The sequence below is a fragment of the Nipponia nippon genome, unplaced genomic scaffold (genome assembly GCF_047370975.1).
Source record: "Nipponia nippon isolate SJK-2023a ecotype South Korea unplaced genomic scaffold, ASM4737097v1 scaffold_1, whole genome shotgun sequence".
Classification (NCBI taxonomy): Eukaryota; Metazoa; Chordata; class Aves; order Pelecaniformes; family Threskiornithidae; genus Nipponia; species Nipponia nippon.
Window position 1 is genome coordinate 165,611,864 of NW_028262290.1, and position 23,330 is coordinate 165,635,193.

At 46.0% G+C, this 23,330-nt stretch overlaps 1 protein-coding gene across 4 annotated transcripts in view; it reads right to left on the reverse strand.

Moving 5' to 3' along the window:
• ALS2CL (ALS2 C-terminal like) overlaps positions 1–22,061 on the reverse strand; it is a 47,868-nt gene extending 25,807 nt beyond the window's left edge. The window contains exons 1-3 of one of the 4 annotated variants that reach the window (XM_087732021.1): positions 21,966–22,061; positions 1,973–2,081; positions 899–1,091 (exon numbers count right to left, since the gene is read on the reverse strand). In XM_087732021.1, the coding sequence (XP_087588147.1) occupies positions 899–1,091; positions 1,973–2,081; positions 21,966–21,968 (305 nt within the window). In that variant the 5' untranslated portion in view covers positions 21,969–22,061. Of the gene's footprint in view, positions 1–898; positions 1,092–1,972; positions 2,082–2,483; positions 2,848–13,269; positions 13,328–21,965 lie in introns of those variants that run through there. The other 3 variants (XM_009475322.2, XM_087732011.1, XM_087732036.1) reach the window with 3 other exon arrangements.
• Between the last annotated feature and the right edge of the window lie 1,269 nt (positions 22,062–23,330).

Sequence of the window (23,330 nt, forward strand, 5' to 3'; positions counted from 1 at the left end):
AAAATGATGCTGTCCAAGTACAACAAAAAGTAGTCCTTACTTCCTCCTCCCTCCACGTGCATAAAACCCACCAAAACCAAGACTAGATGAACAGCAACGTCCAGAAGCCAGCATGCCCATTGCCCGTTCCTGTGTGGGTGCCAAACTGCACAGATGGTACAAGCCCATCTGGCAAAGGCTTGACCACATTTATGGCCAATGTGACGAATGAAGGATTGAACACTGTCTGATCTTTATGTCATCTCAGATGTCCATAAACCATTTTTCAGGATAGGACATCAACACACAGGTTACACACGGTACAGTGCTTTTGATAAACATTTTATTCTGCGTTGCAGGCAGATGGGGAGTAGATGTAATTAATTACAGAAACAGCAATGGGGCAGCATATTTTTCACATCATGCTACATCCATCACTTGCTATCATATCCCTTGCCAAAAGCATCAAAATGCAGCACAAACGCGTAATATGAACTGTGTCTAGTGACATCTTCTCTCCTCATCTTTATGAGTCCTTTAAACCTGCCCGAGCATGCCTTTCTGGTCCTCATGACAGCGCAAGCTTCGCTCTCATAAATTACCCAGGCACAGATTCTACCCCCCGTCCACTTCCCATTTTTAAAAAAGTGCATTAAAAACCCCGCTATACTTGCAAGAAAAAATTCTGCCTCTTACAAGCATACCCACAGCTACAAAAAAGGCTACTTGTTACACTACCTCCACAGACACTATATTCTGTAGCACTTGTGAGCACTAAATGCAATCACTTCCCTGACCTAATGACTGAACACTAGTGGATAGGACTGAACAAATTAAATGCACGAATTCATTGCACTGACCTACCAGTTAGTTGATAAATTTGGTCCCTTACACTACTACAAAGTGCTTCTGTACTTACTGGATATAGAGGCTTAGAAACAGGTCTCCTTTCCAGACAGTGTAAATGTCCTGGATGCAGAATGATTCAGAGTTGCTGCATTTTTGTTTCAGTATCCGGTAATTTTCTTCTGTGAGGTTCCAGAGAGCTTGAAATCGGTCATTCAGGAGGAAGAAGAGCTTGAAGTTCTCCTTTCCCTTCTGGTCACTAGGCTCTTTGAGGAAAAGATGGGGGAAAAAAGGCTATCAGAAAGCCTTGGCTCCAAGAAAGCTTGTGGAAAACATTGCCTATATTTAATACTCAGCCCAATTTTTCAATGTAAAGCACATAGGAAAACAATGCCATGGAGGACGGAGATGGTTATTATTTAGGGTTGTGTCCCTGTGAGTAATTGCATGGGCTTTCCATGCTAAGGCTTTGTCCTTCCTATTCTTGTGGGGCATGTGGTCAGGGCAGCCTGCGAGGCTCAGCCCCAGCTCAGACACGAGCACCAGAAGAAAATTTTCTGCCCCTGGCTGAAAAGGCTGTTCCCAGTTTCCTTGGAGGCAAGACCAAAAAGGTGGTGGCATGAAAAGGGAACCACCCTACGGGTCTAATCCAGTCTCACCACTTTTGGCCAGACAGGCTTGTGAATATTTATATGGATTTGTTATTTCAGTGGAGCTACTCTGATTTACTGCCAGCTCAGAACCTGCACCCACAAGTTTTACCTTCAAAGATGGGCATGACCGTGAACCGAGAGCAGGGAACAGAATGGGCACAGTTTAGGGGTTGCATATATGTGAGATGCATTTTGTATGTCCATGCACCATGCTGGAAACAAGACTTGGAGTGGGTGTACAGGCTGACACTGGTTAGAATCTGGATTAACCTCTGAAAACAACAGGAACCACAGTCCCAGGCTTGAAGGAAAGGCCATAGGCATCCTTAAGAGCTCAGTACCTTAAATGAAACAACCCTATATACCACTTACTCCAGAAAAACAGCCCCCAGCAAAGTCCTCAGCCATGGACTTTCAATTATAATTCCCTTCATAGGTGTGCCTGTGACTCAAGGCTAGAACTAGAGACAAAAAAGTAGTCTGCTCTGACCTACCTGCCTGGAGCAGAGGCTTGAGGATGAGGGCATCTATCCGTGCCAGGCATGCTGAGAAGGTTTCTTCCACTTGGAGCAGAGATGCAGTTGCTTCAGTCATGCACATGTCCTGGACACAACACAGAAGGCACACATAAACTCCCTTGCAAGAGTATCCATCTACCAAGGCTTCAGTGCTCACTGCAAACCATCAGCCTTTCCTGCTTGTGACAGCACACACAGGTATAATTGCTGTCCCCAAAAAGCATTTGAAAATCTTAGAAGAAGAAATGGAAACCCAATAGCTCAACATGAGCTGGTGTCTCAGAAGACCACCGAGGCTACAGCCCATTTTCCAGATGCCCCAACTGAAGATCTTCTCAGGTGGGCCACAGCATGTCTTCTACAAAGGCTCTAAACTTCTTGATATGTGTTAATGCTGCTTAGTGCCAGATTCATTTTCCCAGAAGAAAATCTCTGAAGTACAAGGCAGAAAAAGATGAAGCAGAGCATCTCTTCCCGTATCTCTCACCAGTTTTCTGCTCAGGTGCCCCAGTCTGCACCTTTTGGCATTAAAAGCTATTGTACGGAGCTGCAGAGCTGCGCCAGCCATGCCCAAACATCCAGCCCTCCAGAGGAACGGAGATCTGGTGTTACTCCTTTCTGAGTAGGACACTGCACTGCTGGTTAAATGTCACAACTGCTGCGTCAACAAGGAAAGGTTGCCTAAAGTGGAAGTGGGCAGCACTTAGAAAAAGAAGGCAGCAAACCCATGTGAGCAAACTCCAGTAGCTTCCTCCTTCCTAGCCTTACGTCCTGAAAGAAATTTATCAGAGGAAGTGAACACAGCCAGCTAATGGCATGTCATAAAAGTCTGCTCTGGAAAAAGGCCAGGTGGTGAAGCTACTGTGGGCAGAATCAGCTGATATTACTAATGGTGATAAAAATACAAAACTCCGAGATTCTTTTAACTTTGTGAAGCAAAACAGCAAACTCAAGGGACTGAAAATGGTCTGTCCACATTTATCCTTAGCCTGGTTGTAGTGCACACTCAAAGGCTATGTTCACAATAATAAGCAAAGGAGGATATAGCATTATGCTGGAAAGATTTACATTGCTAAATTGGTGGCAGAGACTTTGGCACAGTTTTGATGTGTGCCAACTAGCGCCTCTCCCAGACAATTCTCTTTGAAACGGGTAGCTTGCACATAGTTGTGCTGTTTTGGGAGGTAAGGAGAAATTAGCTACGTATAGTTTACGCAATAACCACTTGGCTATAGTGGTAGACCTAATTTATTTACTAATGGAGAGGTAACTAGAGTCTTTGCACTGTTTCCAGGAAGAGCTGAACTCAGGCTATCTGCTGGTGACGTACTCTAAGACGTCCTGAACCTCTACCCTGATTGCTACAAACAATAGGTGAGATTCATTCTCCTTGTGTTGAGACGTCAGGAAGTCAGACGCAGAAGCCTAACCCTACTTTACACTTCATGGGAAGAAATACCTCAAGCATCTCAGCATGGATGATAGAAAGGTCACCCAGATGGAATGACTATGTTAGGTGGGAACATCTACTTTTTAAGCTTCACACTGGGTGGATTCCTTGCTGAATAAGAGTTTGAGCTCCCTAAAGTCACCAAACTCTGCTTAGGAACTCCCTTTCTACGTCATCCTGGAGCTTGGGGTGAAATAGCATCATAGAACAAGGGACGCTTTGCAATTTAAATGGTTAGCTGGCCTGGTTTTAAGTGGTTGTTTGGATCCAGACACAACTGACTGCACAGATGAATGACAATGTTTTCTCCTTAGTAACCACTGCCTCTTAAATTTTATTTGTCTGAAAAATGGGAAACATTAAAAAAATCCATAATCTCATTAGTTTGCAAGTTTTCATACATCAAGGTCTGCATGACCATAAAGCTGTTTTTTGCAGGAACACTGGCGATTCGTCCCAGAGGAAAGCTCTAAGCATGCAAACAGGTCAAAAAGCTGGAATCCAAATTCCTCCTGGCCCCTCCCAGGGAAGGCAACTGAGCCAGGAAAAAAGCAAAATAAGACAGCAGCGAGCCATCTCTCACCCCAGAGCACCAAGAGGACGGGACAGATCTAAAAGTTCATTTTTTACCACCACTTAATGCCCTGTCTTGTAGACACAAAGATAAAGTTGTTTCTCACAGGTCCTAGAGAGCACTCAAGCTTGTTAGAAATTTCTAAGCTTAAGGAGCTTGCTTAATCAGCGAGTAAAATCAGGCTGGATACGTGACAGCATTTCATTTTCGAACACTTCAAGAGAACAGCAGGTAGTCAGTGGGGTCATATTAGGCTCACTGAGTAACAGTCGGGGGGGTTATTTATGTTTTTTAAGCCTGACTATTTTGCCTGGTTTTGGAGAAGAAGGGAAGAGGATTCCATCATTTCCGATCACTCTGCTATGAGCGGGGCTTGTTCGCGACCTGGTCCTTATTTAATACTTTAAATGTTTTATCCTGTGCAGAACATAAAGAATGGGTGCTAGACGCCAAACTCAAAGTCTTCCCCAAACTCTTCTTTTATCAAAACAACCAGAGAAGCCACCCATTCATTACATACAGATGGCTTAATGTAAACTGAATGACTCAAACCAAGGGTGCAGATAGCCACAGCTTAGCTCCACAGAACCATGATAGTCCACAAGCAGAGGCAGGAGGCTGAGGAGCACATGCGCAACACCACAGGAACATCACTACCCCAGCCTAAGTGTTATTTGGTTACTTCTGTAATGGTCACCTGGAAGAAGAACTATGTATGTCCAAGGTGGACCTACTGATCTGGATGTGGCATTGCCCCTTCCAACCACGAGCTGGTCCCATACTCTGCCTCCTGCCCATCTGCAATCCTGGTTTGTTGAGGGTCTATTACTCATGAAGACCTGAGCTCAGACCTTACGGGGATGACTCGAAAGCATGCCCATGGTGCAGTACGTGGGTTGAGAAACCCCTGCAGTAGACAGACCCTGTCGTGGTTTAACCCCAGCCAGCTACTAGGCACCACACAGCCGCTCACTCACTCCCCCCCGGTGGGATGGGGAGAGAATCAGAAGAGTAAAAGTGAGAAAACTCATGGGCTGAGATAAAGACAGTTTAATGGGTAAAGCAAAAGCCGCGCGCACAAGCAAAGCAAAGCAAGGAATTCATTCACTACTTCCCGTCGGCAGGCAGGTGTTCAGCCATCCTCAGGAAAGCAGGGCTCCATCACGCGTAACGGTTACTTGGGAAGACAAACGCCATCACGCCCAATGTCCCCCCCTTCCTTCTTCTTCCCCCAGCTTATATACTGAGCATGACGTCATATGGTATGGAATAGCCCTTTGGCCGGTCTGGGTCAGCTGTCCTGGCTGTGCCCCCTCCCAGCTTCTTGTGCACCTGGCAGAGCACAAGAAGCTGAAAAGTCCTTGACTAGTGTAAACTCTGCTCAGCAAGAACCAAAACATCAGTACGTTATCAACATTATTCTCATCCTAAATCCAAAACACAGCGCTCTACCAGCTACTAAGAAGAAAACTAACTCTATCCCAGCTGAAACCAGGACAGACCCCCAAGCTAACTCTGCAAAAATCAGAAAGATCTGGATACTCTTTTCCATTATAACCTGATACAGAGCTAACACAGTGTTTTGTTTTGGGTTTGGTGTTGTTTTTTTCTTTTCAGCAATCACGTTCTCACCCTTCCTGGCAAAATGTGTGAGCTACTTCCAGCATGAACACAACAGGCGGGGATCATTTGCTGAATGGGCAAGCAGCACCAGTCAGCTTTCAAAACAGCCCTTCCGGCACCACAAAAAGACCTAAGTTGCCACATCACATCACATCACCCAATAAGGTAAGCGTGAGTTTCAGCCACCATTTCCAGGCTGTCCCCATCAGTTCTGCAAGAACAGCATTTACACACTTATTCTAGCCCAGTCAGGCAAAGAAGATTTGAAGTTCATCACTTAGTGAACAAAACCAATGCTGGCTCAGCCACAGAGGGCAAAGGAAACAATCAGGACAGTCCAAGGGCACGGGGAGGTCACGTTATACATTCACATGTGTGAAAAACTGAATGCAAGCTGCAGTGCTGCCAGATGATGGGAGCACTGAACAGAAACCTGGCGCTGTCACATGCTGTCTTCCCCCAGCTTGGACACAGCTTTCAAGCGACTCAGTGCTTTTGTAATTCTGTGTTTGCTCCACGAAGGGCGAGGCAAGCTTGAGCAGAGCCACTCTGAAGCCTGTTCACAAGGTCTTGGTCTGCTCTACATGGATGGCTCTGCTGCTAGGGAGTCAAGACCTTTGAAGATGGTGCACTCCTGATGGCCAGAACCGAAGGAGGTGCACCTCCAAGGAAGGGTCCACTAGCTGCACATAGCATGACAACGCCTCGTTTCATCTGCAAAATCAGAAAGTCTACGGCCTTTGAGGATGAAGACTTCCACTGGCAAAAAAAACCAGCCACCAGCCTCCTTCAGGCTCCCATGAGGAATGATGATATCTTCCTAGGAGAACATTTTCCAAAGTATGAGACATATCTGTTCCTTCTCCCTAAATGAAGCTACAAGAAAGCTGTACAGCACAGGTCTGTAGGGAAGGGACACATAATACTATTCATATAGAAAGAGGAAAAAGCCCTTGAGAAACAACAACTGTAGGAGTCACCAGATCTCTGTGGCTCATCACAGTCTTGGCCTGTCCACTGAGCATGACACTGAGGGCAGAAAAAAGGGTGATCCAGCACCTAATACCAACCTAAGTGGTTCCTGAGCATCCAATAGATCGGAGCAGCCCGGGTTGTCTGGAGGTATGTTCAGCCTCAGTAGGACCTGTCCAAAGCTGCTAAATGCATATTTCAGCAAGAAAATACATGTCTTGAGGAGCCACAACAGGTTGTTATACCTGGTTTCAGGAAATTGCCAGAAGGGTGGGTGGAACAAATAGGAAACCAAGAGACATTTTGGTGAAATGCTGAACCTCATTGTCAGCTTTGAATAGAACCTCTTTCTACTATGGAGTCTGTAGCTCTGAGGCAGCTGTTCCGCCAGGAAAACGGCTGGAAAGCCCCATAGATTATAGATGTGACACAAAGTTTCTCATGGAAACACACATCTAGTCAAACAATCTTATCAGCTCATCTGTACATTAAGGAACAAACTGGACATCCACAGAAGGACTATTCATTTTCCATCTTCCTCTTGTGAATCCCCCTCTGTGCTGAAGTTAAGGCTATTGGTCAACAAAAACACTTCTCAGATGGCAGAAACCACTCATGAACAATACCAGATTTAGGGAGTGCTCAGAGCATTTTAATACTAAACCACCTGGGATGTAAATGCCATGACCATGTTTGCTGTAGCCCCTCCCCTCCTTAAATACTTCTCTTTTCCTGCATCAGCCATCCTAAAGGGTGTTGTGCCTTTGAAGCCCTTCCAATCTCATCCATCCTTGCAGTTCATGGTCTTTTTACTACAGACTGCCTCAGAAATGAGGCCAGTTCATCACTCTGTCACATACAGTCCTCAAACAGGCCAGGTTTTCCCCTTCCCTGCCGCTTGAGAGGCAGTCAAGTTATTGCTGCCATGCAGCTGAAGGGGTACCTTCCTACTACAGCCCATGCCAAGTGAGTACATCATCTTTGCAGAGGCAGTGATAAAGCTGCTTTAATTCAAGCTCTAGTTCAGAAGTAAATGAAAGCATTCCAAATTGAAGCCAAGAGGTACTAAAGATACTTTTTTGTCAGGGTAAACCTGAAACTCTTCCTCAGATACTGCTTTTCACTTTCTAGGCCCGTGTCTCGCACACCGCTAATGGCGTTGCTTCTAACTAAAGGAACTAAAACCATCTAAGAATGGAGTATAGCACATGGGCACTTACGCTTGGACTGGTAAACGCCTCTCCACTTTGCAGCAGGATGCATTTGAAAGCTAAAACTCTCTTCTTGACAGACTGTCTTCTAGATTCCCAGGACACACAAGTCCTCCCCTGCTGTTAACCACTCACTCACCCTTTGCACGAGCATTATGTCTTTCCCCAGGCAGCGTATAACTCTAGAGGATGCACATTACAGGGCAGAATAATACACAGTTCTGCATAAAACCTGCCATTAGGGAGTTTTGCCCTCAGAAATTAGCAGATAAACTTATTAAAAGTTTATTGTTAGACTGAGTCAATATAGATCAGCACTTTAGATCACATCACAGTGTGTGACATAATAAACACATCTTGGGACCTTAAACCAGCATGAACCTAGACTTAACTATGTGTTTCCTCCCCTTGGTCAGTTCAACATCTGTAAAATCGTGATTAGTATGACCAAAAATAGGGTTGTTTTTTTTTTGGGAAAAGATGAATTAGCATTAAGGGTTGGTCTTAAGGGGTGGAGAGAGAAGAGGAAAGATGCATTTGAGCTTGGACCATGGACCCTAGCCTTCTTTGCCAGATTACTTTTTAACCTGGATCCTTTCCCCAGCATAGTTTAATGTACCATCACATAAACATGCCCACAAGCAGGGTGGGATCTCCTCATTCAATTAGTAGTGCCAGCTCAGAGTCCATAAACTCAGGAGCTCCTTAGGCCATGGCGGCAAACTCTGGTGGCTCCTCTTCCTGTCCCAACCTTTGCTGCTTTTCTCTAGGGGCCAAGTATCCTCATGCATCCTAACTGTGGTTCCAAACGACATCCCCCCTCACATGTCACGCTTCAGCTAGGTCTGCATTCAGGCTGGCACAAAGACCATTCTGTCATGTGGAAAAACAATTCCAGGCCTTGTTTAACCAACACCAACACGCTGGAGCAAATGCTCCCATTCAGACTCTGCTCTTGTCAAGCCTCAGACGGTCCTGACTCAGGATGAATTAGCATTCAACTTACCAGGGCCACCTCATAAGCAGACAGAAACACACAATGTGCGAGTTAAGAGGTAATTGGGAATAAACAGGGCAGAAAGACAATAAAACCCTGAATCCCAAGACAGCCCTTAGCAGCATAAAAAGGAGGAAGAGAATAACAGAGGTAGCAATTGCTTGGATTAGGCTTTAGCATGGGATACAGGGAGTGTGCTGATGCCAGCCATGTGAAGGAACTAGGCAATATGTGGTTCAACATTTTCTTTACCAAGGGAAATTGCTGAGCAGGACAGCAATGAAAGTAGGTAGGCACAGTGCACCACACAGTTTAAAAACACGAGAAAATGAACAAACCCATCAAAACTCTCACCCTGAACACAAAATCCTTAGGCTTTCACTCAGTCCAGGTTCATACATGGACGAGGCCACACAGCAAATATTTGGGGCACAGCACAACCACCTCTACCCTCAAGCAATGAGGCCAGGTCATGATGAACAGCAAGACATTTGACCTCACCATGTCTAATTAAGCCATGGAACTCACTGCCACAAGACTGTCGTTGCTATGAGAATACTATACTTGTGTTCAGAAACAGCTGGATGAATCCATGGAGGAAAAATCTGTTAAAAGCTAATAAAAACAAAGGCATCAACTCCAGCTCAGGAAGTCCCTGAGGAGGCAAGAAGCACATATGGAGGAAGTATTACTACAGCCCTTTCCAGTGTTTGTGGTGTTCTTCTCCAGGCATGTTCTTCTGCATCATGAGAGGCGAGAGAGCCTGGCTTCATATTGCTGATTTTATGCATCAGTCATAAAATTGTTTGTTGGTCACCTGCACCTCAAGCACTGAAAGAAGGGACAATGCAAGGTTGTCAAAATATCGACCACATGAAAAACTCAGCAAATTTAGGGTAGCAGTGTGGGGCCAGGAGCTTATGAAGGGTCAAATGAGCATTCAGTACTCTCTTCAGAAAGCACTGAAGCTACATAATTGATTTTTCAGCTCAAGAAGAAACTTCCCTCCCTCTCCCCCCGACTTTTGTCTTTGTCCATCTTTAACACAGAAACCCAGGGAAAACGGGAAGCTAGGTGTGGGGGAGGGGAGTGTGTTTTTCTCTTTTTTTTTTTTCTTTTTTTTCTTTTTTTTTTTTTTTTTAAAACAGGGAACGCAACACCTTTACACAAACCTTATCTGACCCAGCTTTTTTTTCTTCCCCAAACCCAAATTGGAAGCTCATGTCCCTTCCTAAGGAAGTTCACTCCTGAGCCCAGTAAAAACAACCATAAACCTCTAGCTGACTTCAAAAGGACAAAACCCATCTGCCCTTTCTGGGTGTCTGAAGGCTGAACTGCCCACTCCAGACTCCTTTTGTAACCAACGAAGAGGCACACAAGAAGCTCAATTTAATCCATCCTAAGTGAGATGAGTGAGTCTTTGGGCATACCTGGTCTCTCTCCACTACCTACAAAATTAAACAGCTCGAATAAGACCCTTGACTTGTTGACAACTAAGGCTAGAGAAGATCACTCTCACCACAATTAAGGATATCATTCAGCCTTTGCAAATAACAAGGCAAGTACGATGAGGCCCACAGGTGAGACGATGTTTAGTTAGTGTTTTAATCCCTCATAGCCTTGTAACTCCCACTATCATTATCGTTATCACTTGCAAGCAGCTTGTGCGTGTAGAAGCATAACTATTTTGACCCAGCAACTCATATGCAACACAGAACGACTTGGGGTTACTGGGTGAAACTCCAAACCAAACCTGAAAAAACTACAGGTTGTCTGGAGCCAGCAAAGGAAAGGAGATTGTGAGAAGAGAGGCTTAGTAATTCTCCATTACAGTAGAAATGTGGGAAAACCAGAAGACAACATCTAGGGAGAATTTTTGTGTCACAGCTCTGGTAGCAGCTTTGGGAGCAGGAGCTCCCCTCCCTTGGCCTCATACTCCCACTATGCCTACTCTGCTTTTCCAAAGCAAATGGAATTTCAGCATGGCCTCAAAAAGCAAGAAAAGTGACAGAGCGCTACACATCTGGGGTTTAGAATACGTGTTGCCATCTACATTGAAGCAGTTTTGAGTCAAACCCTGAGTATCAGTCTGAATTACAGCCTGGAAACCAACCCAGAGGCCCAAACAATATCAGAGGAGTGTCCCTTGGGACGATGGGACAGCTGCTAGGGCTTCACAGATGAGATGGAGTTCGATATACAGTAATGTCATCCCCCTGAACCATTCTCTCCACTCAGGACCTCCAGAACTTGAGTAGGACCAGAGGGGATTTCGCTTCCTTTGTGCTAAAAGGCACAAAACCATCATAAAACTGTGATAATAGCCACTTTTGAGATGGCTGGCTCCACCAAATATTCACAAGTGAGGCTCTGGATCCATCCTCTAGCTGCCCTGCCTTTTGACACCACTACTTGCCTCTCCTCTCATCTCACAGATGTTTACTTATGCTAGCGGTAACGTCCAAAATCTAATGAGGTGTTACTATGAAACGCTTCTTACAAAACCACCTAAGATCTGCCCTACCAAGTAACCCATGCAAAGCCTAAGCACTTCACAGCCTTCAGGCATGGCATCTCCAATACCTGTCAGAAATAGGGCAGGGCTGAAGGTACATACAAAGGAACAGGAATGGAGAAAAAAAAAAAAAACTACTTGCCTGGATTAGTTTAATCCATACACCCAGCCTTTCTCTGCTTTCGGTTTGGGTTCCTTAAACTCACTGATGGCGAGGAACATTAACAATCCCGAGTTAAGAACTGCCAAGTTTTTCCTCCTCTCTCCTCTAGTGCCCAAGGCCTTTACTAAAGACTGAGTGTAGTAAGAAGCTTCTAGTGTTTCATCAAACCCTTCAGGTGCTCTTGGAGGACAAATTACAAGCTACTGAAGGCAGGACAGACCTGCAAAAAGTTGCCAGTGCTTCCTAACCTCTGATCATCATTCCAAGAAACCACAGTTCACTGAGGCATTTTGAGTGCCAAAACCCAGGTCTTTTGATGACCTGAAGAGCTGGTCAAAGCTCTGACAAAACTGTTTCACAAGAAAATTACTGTTTGTTGAGCCCAACGTACTTTGCATGAGCATTTTCCAATTCAACAGGAATGTAAACAATACCCTACCAGGTCAGGCCAGTGGTCCAGCTAGTCTGGCAGCAAGAATAAGAGCTGTTATTTAGAGAACAAACATAAGCTTGGCCACTTTCTGAGGTTCATTCCTCTTGTATATTCCCCAACACCAACTGTTGCATTAGAGATCTCAAAGGGTGCAACCCTGTTGCTACTATCTGCCTATAGACCTGCTGTCATTGAATTTATCTTATCCCTTTTGAACTGGCTGATATTGTTTGCCTCCAAAATACATTACTAAATTGAAGGCAGGGTCTTGACAGACAATTCTGCCTGGTTTCCTTGCAGATCCTCAAAAATCTTGTCTTGCAGCTCATTGGGAATTGAAGTCGTTGCAGTGGCAGTAATGAAACTACCAGGTTCAGGGAGCAGCTCCAAGGTCTAGCACGCTTCCAGGCCATAGGAAATTTCCACAGACAAAGAGACACAGCTTTGGTTCAGGTCCAAATTAAACTAAGCTAAAGTTTAAAAACAGTCCCTCCTGTTCACTGCAGCCCCTCCTCTGCAGGCTCTAAACATAGTTGTTTGTTACTTTTTAACAGTCTTAAGTGTCTTACTGTTCCCCTATAATTGGGCCTTTGACCCAGACTTTTCACTTAACACCTGAGACATCTGCAAGCTTTTGACCGCTTCCCTCCCTTGCAGAAACCCAGGCAAGCTTATCAGCATCTCTCACCCTGACTAATTAGTTGGGTATTGGTGTCTTTACTCTGCCAGGCAAGCTGTGCAACCCCAGCGTGAAGGCCTGGTTTCCAGCCTTACTTCATCAGGCTTGTATTGCCAGGTTGCTTGTCTAGCATGGGTGGAAAATCCCTCCCTCAAAACAGGAGCAAGCCCCAACACACACAGGATCAGGCAGCTGCCTGCAGGAGAGGGACCGTGCGCACACACACTTCTCCAGCATCCCTTTCTGGGAAACAGAAAGCGAGAGCAAGCACAGGATTAATGCCACAAGTCTGGATCATATTGGGAATTAAATACCTTAAAGACAACGTACCTTCTTTATGCAAGGCCAATGTGTTGTCTAGATGAAGCACAGGGGTGCATGAAAGTGCATTATACTCTCCAGGAAAATGCACTCCACACCTTTGGTCACATGCACAGGTAAAATTTCTACCTGTAGAAAACACTCCCAAACTTTACTCTGCCTCAGGACTTTTACTCAGAGCACATCACCTTCAACAGTCCCTTCAGCCTGATCTTACACCCCTCCCGAGATACATGTCTAAACATAAAACTAAGCCTCAGGATCAGTGGGAAAACAACCAACCAACGAACACTGGTCACGAAACCCAAAAATAACCAGCGTGTAGAGCAACGTACCTTGCATAAGGCGGCCAATTAAAATTCGCCTGTGGTAAATGCTATGGCAGCAGCTCCTCTGAGCTTCCGAGTCCTGAAATACTCTGTGCCTGTCGCTCTCCCCTCCCAACTCTCCCTCCCACGTCCAGCCACCTCGTTTGCTGAAACACAGATCTGGGCCTGTTCACTAGATGAGACATCCACAGAGCCGAGAGAGACAGTTACGAAACCTGCGCAAGTAGGGTTTCTAAAGCAATTGCTTGTTATTTCCCTTTTAAAAAGGACAAGAACTTTTGTGATCTATGCTCTTGCAGCTCATGTATTAGGGAAGCTTAAAATACAGGAAAAAGAAAGGGAAAAGGACAGGATGTGTTTTTCTTTGCGCAGTGGCGTTTCTCAGCTCTAATCCCTTTTCACCTACAGTGCATTCCCACAGCAGCTTGCCAAATGAAGCTCCTGTGCTTTTTCTCCTTGTTCTGCCAGTCTGTCCCCTCGTGTGACTTCCGCACTTGCTGTAGCTCACAGACGGAAACCCTGGGAAACGGGAGGTTTCCTGCTATTCAGAGCCTGCTGCTGAGAGCGTGTGACAGCCCGCACGTGATGCATGCAAAGTCTGCCCTCTGCTACACCTCAGCCAGCAGCAGCTATTTCCCCTCCTTCTAAAAAAAAAAACAAAAACAAAAAAAACACAAACCAAACTAAAACCAAAGCCCAAATCCCCAAGTCCATCTATCAAGAGGACCCAGAGTCCTCCCCAGCCCATCTACTAGAGCTCAGCCACCACCCCACTTCCTAAAGCACAAAAGCATTTTTCCAGTTGAATTACAGCAAATCCCCGCAAGCATTTTGTCAAAGCAGCAGCCGCCACCATGCACTTGCTCTCCACATCAGAAAAAGTAGATACGCTGCCCGACAAAAGCCCCATGCCCTCCCCTTCTGCTTCCGAGCGTGCTGAAGAGCAATAACAAAGCCCCATTCTTTCCCAGGCGCTCTGACATGTTACGACTCAGCAGCTCACCTCCTCCCTGGCTATATGATTTCAAGGATTTTACAAACTACTGGAACTTACTGTGGGTCGAGGGATCAGGACAGGTCGGTCTCTATATTGATGATGTTCAGGGTATAACAGAAGAAAAGAGGTGCCTCAATCACCTTTTGTTCGGAGAGGTTCTTCTATTGTGTTGACTTCCTTCCCATTTTCCTGGACTCCTGGGGTCTTTTCAGAGCAGGAGGTGCCCATAATTCACTGTCTGCCTCAACACAATGGTTTACACCACACAGGCAGGCAGACCAGCAACCCTCAGAGCAGCAATCCTGGTACAGAGCAGGGAACAATACCAGGGAAGGATGCAGCCAGGGAATGGAAAGGATGAGTGAGCAATTAGCTCACTGCCGGCCTCCTACCTGCCCTGCAAGCTGCATAGTCAAAGAGCTGGTGATCAGGACTTCAGCACAATTACAGACCTTTTTCTTCCAATCCGAAATTTGGAATGAAATCAGATTTTCCACATCCTGAGGAATTGCTTACCCACAAGGGACTAGATGGCAGACAGGCGCCTCAAATCCTTCCAAAGTCTTTGCATAGGTGCTTGAGCCCAGGAGGACTTTCCAGCCTCCAGACCCTATATGGATGGAGATTGCTCCCTGGCAGAGCTTATGATAGTGCCTACCCTCCAGAGAGGGTTTCAGAGATCCCAGTGCTGAGTATTTCCCTATTGAGCACAAAGGTCTGAGGATCTCCAGCTCCCCTGAAGCATTGTGTGAATGCAATGCTGCAGCACTGGGGGAGATGGACACTGGAGACACCTTACATCTATGGTCTTCTGGTTCAACCCACTGAGTACATTTGGATCTGGGCCTCAAGCTCAGCTTTGTGGCTTGTTTCTGTGCAGTTTTGGTCAAGTGGCTTGCTGTGCATGCTTTGGATTCATGTTTTTCCCCCATTACTCTTTTTAACTCCAGTCTGGTAAAGCTGTGTTGAAACTATGCTGACACAGAGGGGTGGAACTGTTTGGCTTGAGACACCACTTTTGCTTCTGTTTCCTCAGCAGAATTCTGTTTTCAGTCACTCAGCTAGTTTTCCTGAAAAGCTCAGAATTTGCACAAATGTCATGCTTGGTCTGAGACCTCCAGGCTGCTTCTCAGCCTTAACCCCAATGAGCAACAGCAGAAGCCCCAAGTCCTGATGTTTGCACCTCTGCATTTCAGCTCTGAGACATCCCTCCTGGATGTGGACAAGGCCAGTCATGATCTGTGCAACCCAGTTCTCTGTACGCTCTTACTCATTTGCTGCTTTTCCTCTTCTCCCACTGCTCCCCAGCCCTAATCACCCTTGCTTCTTTGGATGCCTCCAACAGCAAACCAGACAGCCAGGATTTTTCTTTATCTTCCTCTGAACAGCTTCACATTCCTGCCCCCTACATGCTGTCCTCAACAGAGATAAGACCTCCAGCTTCCAGACCAGGATATTTCCCACGATGAGCTAACCTGTCCCCATTGCCTGAACAACTCAGCTGATTGTGCAGCAGCTACCAGATTGCCACAAGTTACAGCATGAATTCTTGTTGCTTTACCTTAGAACACTGGGCTAAAAATGACAGTGATTTGCTGCTACTTGAGCAACCACCGAGCCATCCTAGAGCTAGGACTGCTCTGACTCCTCTGCATCCATGATGGGAACCTTCAACACACTGTAGACATCTTTACATCCAGCCTTTAAGACCAGATTAGGTCTGGGTTGGATATGGAGGGTGAGACACAGCACGGTCCATCACCTATATTGTATAGACAGTTAGTATTTCTTAAAATAAAGTCTGATAAAGGGTAAGTGTCAATCGTGCTCCGCTGTCCAGAACATTTCTGCAGTAGACAGGACAATGATGAGAACACAGATGTTTCAAGAGCATCGAGGGCTGTGTGTGAGACATGATTCTCATCTTGTAAATGTAATACTGCAATTACTTCCCCATCCTGCTTTGATTCGGGGGGGGAGGGGAAAAAAAAACATACCTAAAGACATATTTTTCAAATAGTTAAGTTTTAGTCCTGATCAACCTGAAGACAAAAAGCCCTGTTTTGATCTTGGGAACTTGTTGGTTTCAAAATTTGAAGTAAAAATAAAAAAAAAAAAAAAAAAAAAAAAAAAAGACAGACCTGAGATGCTTTCAATTGTAAAAAAGAAACAACAACAACAAAAATCAGGGACACATTGACAGATGCAGCTTTTCTTTTTGAAAGAAAGGAGTCTATCCCTGGACTTTTGTCAGAACTAAGCTGCTTCTAACAGTTTTTATTAAATAAACACAGCAGTTTTCTACGGAAGTCTTTAGAAATCTTCCCTATCAGCTCTAGGTCTCTCTCCCATTATCTGACCAGATAGTCATTAATGAAATTGTTGCTGGCTATCTGCAGCCACAGATCTTAAACATAAAGCACGTGATATTATTTCTAGCCAAGAGCTTAGGGGATGCTACTAGCATTCACTTGTCTACAGAGAGCAATATCAGGTGGTTCAGGCTTTATATTTTGTTCTCCTGCTTGACCTCAGTTTTAAATCTTTGTTTCCTATGCTTGCATATGTCACTCTGGGGACCATGGTTTAAAGCTAGGCTTAATACCATCACTAGAAACATCTACTCGAGAGATCGGGGAGAGGCAGCTGCAGTGCAGTGGCACCAACAAACATACCGTCTCCAAGAGGTCTGCCCTTAAATACATGGCACAGCAAATTGGCATTCAACCGCCTATGGCAGTTAAAAGCATTTATCCCTCCAGAAATACCAAACTAGGTTTGATCAAGAAAACTAAGAGAAGTTCACCTTGCTCCTCCTGCTTAGGTTTTTTAGCCATGAGAACAGAAACCGCCACCAAATCTCACCCCAATTTGTACCTCGTGAGAAAATGTCTCCTTTCATAGAATCATAGGATGGTCCGGGTTGGAAAGGATCTTTAAAGATCATCTAGTCCCACCCCCTTGCCATGGGAAGGGACATCTTTTTGCTAGATCAGATTGCTCAAAGCCCTGTCCAACCTGACATTGAACACTTCCAATGATGAGGCATCTACAACTTCTCTGGGCAACCTATTCCAGTGTCTCACCACCCTTTTGTTTTCCACCAAATATAGCTTCCCTAAAACAAGTTTGGTAGCGCTAGGTTAACAGCTGGACTTGATGATCTTAAAAGGTCTTTTCCAACCTAGATGATTCTATGATTTTAAGTTGCCTTTTCGATCAAGGAGTTTTTGTTTTGGTTTGGTTTGGTTTGGTTGTTTTTTTTTTTTTAACCAAAGCCTATTTATAGTCCAGGTTTCTCTGCTGAAACTAGGTCCCAGGCAAATTCTTGAGTTCTGGGGCCAATGATGCTGAGTCAGCTCTGTTGGCAAGCACATCTTTCTATCACCAGGGCAATACCACCCCCTGTTACAAGAACGAACCATTCTGGAAATAGCTGCTTTATGACTCACTTGGTTACAAGAATATCCTTTGGTTACAAGAATATCCTTGACTACACCAGGTCTGATATAGGATTACTGAAGCATGCCCTAGAGCAGCAAACAGCCTGCAGCCTCCCATTCCCACAGCATCACTCAATGAAACCCCAGCTCCTGCTTACTCTTGGGTAGAGGCTGTTTGAAGATGTGAGAAAAATAAACTGTTTCTTTTTCCTCCAACAAAAGACAGCTCCTCCTAGCATAAATCCCAGTATCATATAGCTTCCTTTTCCTCCCGAAAAAGCTATTTTAAAAAATCAGCAGCTTTACCCCTCAAGACATCCCAGGAGTTTCAGATGAACATCAGTGTCAAGTAAAAGAGGGCTGAGTTGGGAGATAGAGGAGGCAATGCAAATCTAAGATGGCACCAGGCCCATAATCCCAGCTAGCACCAACTTGATATTTCTGCTGCCTTGCTACAGGCATGCCACAGACCCATCCGAGGCTTTGGCAAGGAATAGGGCAGTCATAGCAGCTGGGACCTCATCGGATCTGTTATGTTTTAGCCAGCTAAGGATCTGACACAGCACCCACCCCAGAGAGGAGCAACAAGCTGAAGCACTCAGATTCACTCACCCAGGGGACCCTCACATAGAGGTGGATGTCTGATACAAGCACGTACTCTTTAGCTCATGTGCCTTGCAAGCCCAGAAGCATGGTATTTGTGCATGCCATTGGGAAACTATGCATGGAAAGAGGAGCTAAGTGTGCAATTATTCATATCTCATGCAAAAGAAGTTTCACAATCTTCTTGATAATCAAACTTGTCCCGGTTCTTTTCACTGAGGCAACAGAAGCCTTTTCCCTAAAGGGTAAGAGAGCATGCAAGGCAGGAGTGATTAGAAAACAAGGAAAAGAAACTGGGATCAACAATGGGTACAGCCGTGTTTTCTACATCTGAGCTACCATTCAGCAGTAAACCAGTATAGAAATCACATACTGCTACAAATTCTCCAGAGTCATGTCAGGATGCACAGAAGAATTCAGGTATCAGGCACTGCAAACAGTTATGCATCTGCATCTGTATTCCTGTCCATGAGAGACGGAGATGACAATCAGACAAGACCGGGGACAGATTGCAGCACAAGACCGGCCAGGAGCAGGACAGGCACAGAAAAAGCATAAGGAGTGAAGGCATGGAAAAAGATATCGATACATACTTGGCATCTTTCCTTACCACACTAATTTCCCTAGGTAGGAAAGCCTCATACAAAGTTAAGAGACTGACTCTTCCTACAACCTCCAGTCTCAGTGTCTGCTAGACAGAGAGCTCAGATGCAAACAAAATGTCACAATATTGATCCTACACGGCTCTCACTTAAAGAGTCAAGAGTTAATCCCCGGAAGCGTGCACGGTCTAAACACTTCAGCCTTGGCTGAGCAGCCAGATGACATAAATACTATTTCCCCAGCTGTTTACATGACCTTTGGCAAGTCTAGTCCACCTGTGCTCTCCTCCGTTAGACAGCAGTTAGTCCTGGTACTGTTTCTGATTACATGTTCACGCAGTGCCTGGTCTATGGCAGACCCAATTCTTAGCACCAGCATTGCCAAAAGTCCATCACTGGCAGGGACTCACTACAGCTTTAAGTTGTAGAAATGCAAGGTCATCCAAGGCATTGACAAGACCCTGGGCAGACAGTTGGCTGATGGCCTTCACCAGGTAGCACCTGGTTCTCTTTAGAGTATGGCAGAGCTGGAAAGGGGCAAAACCAAAACAGGAGCACTCTGGCCACCAACATAAGCGACAAAACATTGGTCCTGATCCAAGGACCAAAAAGTACCCAAGAGTAACATATCTCCTTGTGCCTGTTAGTCAAGCTGTACCAGTTCCTTAGCCTGTTGGACCAACTCCAGCTGCAACAAGGTGGTACTGAAACTGTGCATCATGAGCTGCACCAACTGGTCCCATCCTCCCCCTGTCCTACACAGCACAGGAGATTAGGCTGCCAAGGCAGAAGAATTAGATGTTCATGGTGGGGCTGGTCACCATTTCAAGGTGTGTCCCCCTCCGCGTGAGCTGTGGTACTTGCTTCTACACTGAGGGCAGAGGAGCGAGTCAGGATGCCCATCCATTTGGCCATAGCTGCCATCCAAATGTCAGGGTGCTACATTGCTCTCAGAACTTTGGAAAGCCCAGATGGCTTACAGACACTTTGGGGAGATACCAAGCACCTCTGCAATCGCACCAAGCCCCACACCATATCCAAAGACACAAGCTCACCTGGGACACCACACCACATGGCGTTACACAACGAATGTGCTTACTGCTCAGTAAAGCAATTCTAATTCTTACTCCACAGAACAAAACAGATAGAAATACTGGTCCTTAGAGCAGCTACCTTCAACAGTGACAGCTGGCCAGTCCAAGAGAGGCATAGTGACTCTATTTGAGGATTACTTTTCTCTAACAACACACACAGAAACAAGGAAGCCTTTTTTAAATAAAACCATGATGCCCATTTAGTTACAAGAATGAAACATGACTCATGATTCCAAACTATTTATTGCTCTGTAGTAGCTTGTCTAACTAAAAGCCTTGCTAAAGAGGAAAACAAACACTAGCCTCTGGCAGTCAGTCCTAATTCCTTAGGAGCTGCTATACATGCAGATAGCCAGAAAACTGGACAACAGACCAAAAAATCCACCTTCCTATGTCAGCATACCAAGCTGTCATCTTTCAGCTCAGAACAGCTTCTTCCTCTCTGCAAAGTTATCTGAGCCTTTCCGTAGCTAGTTGGATGGATAAGTTTTGAGAAAACTGTAATAATAAAAAGTGTTGTATTGCTCTTTCATTGTAGCAGAATGATTACAACCCTTCCGGCTCTGAAAATGACATGAAAATTTTTCTAAGTTGGAGGAGAAAAGTGATACCAGTGAGATAAGCAAGTACTTAATTGCATGGCTCTTTTGGGCTGCAGAACAGCCCAGCTGGGGAATGGCACAGGAGTCTACAGGGCTTGACTGCAGGAGGACAGTGACTTTTACCAGGGCTCTTCCAAACGCTCCTAGTAGGGTGGCACAACCCCAGCTGCAATGCTGGGGCCTTCTTCCCACTCCTTGGCAAGCTATGTCAGATGAATCTAGTCAGTGGATCAGAGGAATCCAATAGCCAGAGGCATCTGGCACGTGGAGACATGAAAGAGGAGGAAGGGTGGAGAGCTACAGATAGGTGAGAGACTCACTGTAGGAGGATGGAGAGCAGAAATCAACTAGATTTTCTTTCTTAATGCATGAGACATTTTTGTGGCCAAGACCAGACCCCCTCCATCACCCAGATGGGTTTTATGGGTACCTCCTGAGAAAGCCACCATTTGATTTGAGAGGGCTGGGAAGGGCTCTCCTCAAACACAGGCAGCGTGGGAGAAGACCAGCCAGCACATGAGCAACTCTGAAGAGCAGAGCAAATCTTGGTCCAGTCTTCCCCCCATTCCTATCCCTCCCAGTTCCCAAATTCCCCATTGAGATAGCAGCATAGACCAGGCAGCCCATCAGCAACCCACCTTCGCTGTAAGGACAATGAGAAGTCACTGCAACACTGTCCCTGGAGACACAGCAAACCAGGAGGAGGAGGAGACCTTCCTTCTGTGGCCACATGAGATTGGTAGCCCTCTCCTTGCCTTTGATCAACCTTCTCACAGCACCACGCTGGCCGCATCCAACCTCTCCCTTCAGCAGCTAAATGGGGACAGCAAGGCCCTGTCCCACTGGGCTGGAAGCCACCTGCAGCCACGAGGCACATCAGCTGTGTAAGTCCAACTGCCCAGAGACATGGTGCCGGAGAAACAAAGGCACCTTGTCCTACAGTGTTGCGGTGAATCGCACCATTATATCCCACTCCTGCGGCACACGCCCTGTCAGCACTGGGAGGAATTTTGTGAATATTTTCCTTGATGCAACTAGGAAATGAGCAGCATTCCTGTTTTACAGAGGCAGAGAGGGTAGGATTTTGCCGAATTCACAGCCTCTCCAAACTGTCTTGTGTCTTAAACACGGACACATCCTTTCCTAACCCTACAAAATACCCAAGCAATAAACTTTGGAGAGAGACACTGTCATGCACCGAACATCACCCCGTTCCCACAGCTATAACCCCCTGATCTTCATCATGGCACAGAACGAAATCTTTTGCAATAGGACCACAACCTCCCACAAGACCACTTCAACAGCAGTTTAGTAACATCTCCCAGCAGCCGAATGCCACCTGAAGAAAAAGCCCGTCTTACCATGGATTGAGCTGTCAGCCAGGGTATGTAGCCATGTGAATGGAAAGAGCTGGTGATGAAAGCTGCCTGCTCTAACTTTTCAGCTACTTTATTGACTCACTTTAAGGGGAGGGGAAAAAAAAAGGAAAAAAAATTCAAGGAAGTAATGTTCCTCTCCCAAGGTGCACTGCAAAACATTCTTGGTAGACATGGAAACCCCTGGCAGGCTGCCGTCGCTTGGCCAGTCTCCACATTAACGTTTCAGCAAGCAACTCAATACTTGAATGGCTTTTAGAGAATTTAAAGGGAAACAGCAGCCGCGTACGGACAATGCAGCTGCCACTCCCTGTAGGCAAGCATTACGGGTGTTCCTGAGTTTGCCTTCAGCTCTGTGGAGAAGCTTGTTGTGCTTCTCCGGTGCACAGGGCAGGCAAGTTATGACGGAGCCATCTGAAAACAAATGCAGCTGCTGCACTGCTCCTACAAAGGAGGTTTCCTAGCCAGAGTCTTCAGGGACTGAGGGCAGCCTTCAAATACCTAAAAGGGAGCTGCGAAGATGAAGGGAAAAAAGTTTCATAATGCTCTGGGGATTAAACTGAACCTAAAGGTATTTAAGAAGATCCATTCCTCCCTTCTCCTGGTTTCTCCCCTCTCCTGGCTCCCAGCTCTCCTCCCTTGCCCTGGGGCTGCCTCCTCTTTGCTCATGGTTGGGCTGAAGAGCGATGGGGAACTGAGAGCCTGGTCTCCCTGGGAATCTCCAGACACCCAGGAGACCAGGCAAGCACATGGGCTTGGGACCTTGCTGTCCTGGGGGAAGAGTGATGAGAGCAGAGAAAGCCTGGAAGTGATTGCTGGAGGGCATGGAGGCTCTGGGTGTGGTTGGACAGAGATGATCCCACACTTGAGCAGGAAAGGAGACCCTCCATCTTCCCCCAAAACCCTTGTTCCCACTCATTCAGGAACGTGTATCCTGCACGGCAAAGGGTTATTTCTCTCCAAACACCGTAACCCTGCACAGTGGCCATCACCGCAGCTTCAAGATGCTTCAAAGCACATAGAATCATAGAATGGTTTGGGTTGGGAGAGACCTTAAAGATCATCTGGTTCCAACCACCCTGCCACGGGCAGACACCTTCCACTAGACCAGGTTGCTCAAAGCCCCATCCAGCCTGGTCTTGAACACTTCCAGGGTTGGCACAGGAAAGGAATCAAGGAATTCCACATGGAGGAAAGGAATCAATGTGCACCCAGCAGAATGAGCAGCGTAACAGAGCTGTGATGCGTACAAAAGTTACCCACCGGGTCAGTCTTGGATTTCCGTCAACAGTGCCTGCAAAGGGTTTTACGACACGTAAGTGAGCACAAGCACACGCAGGACACGCAACT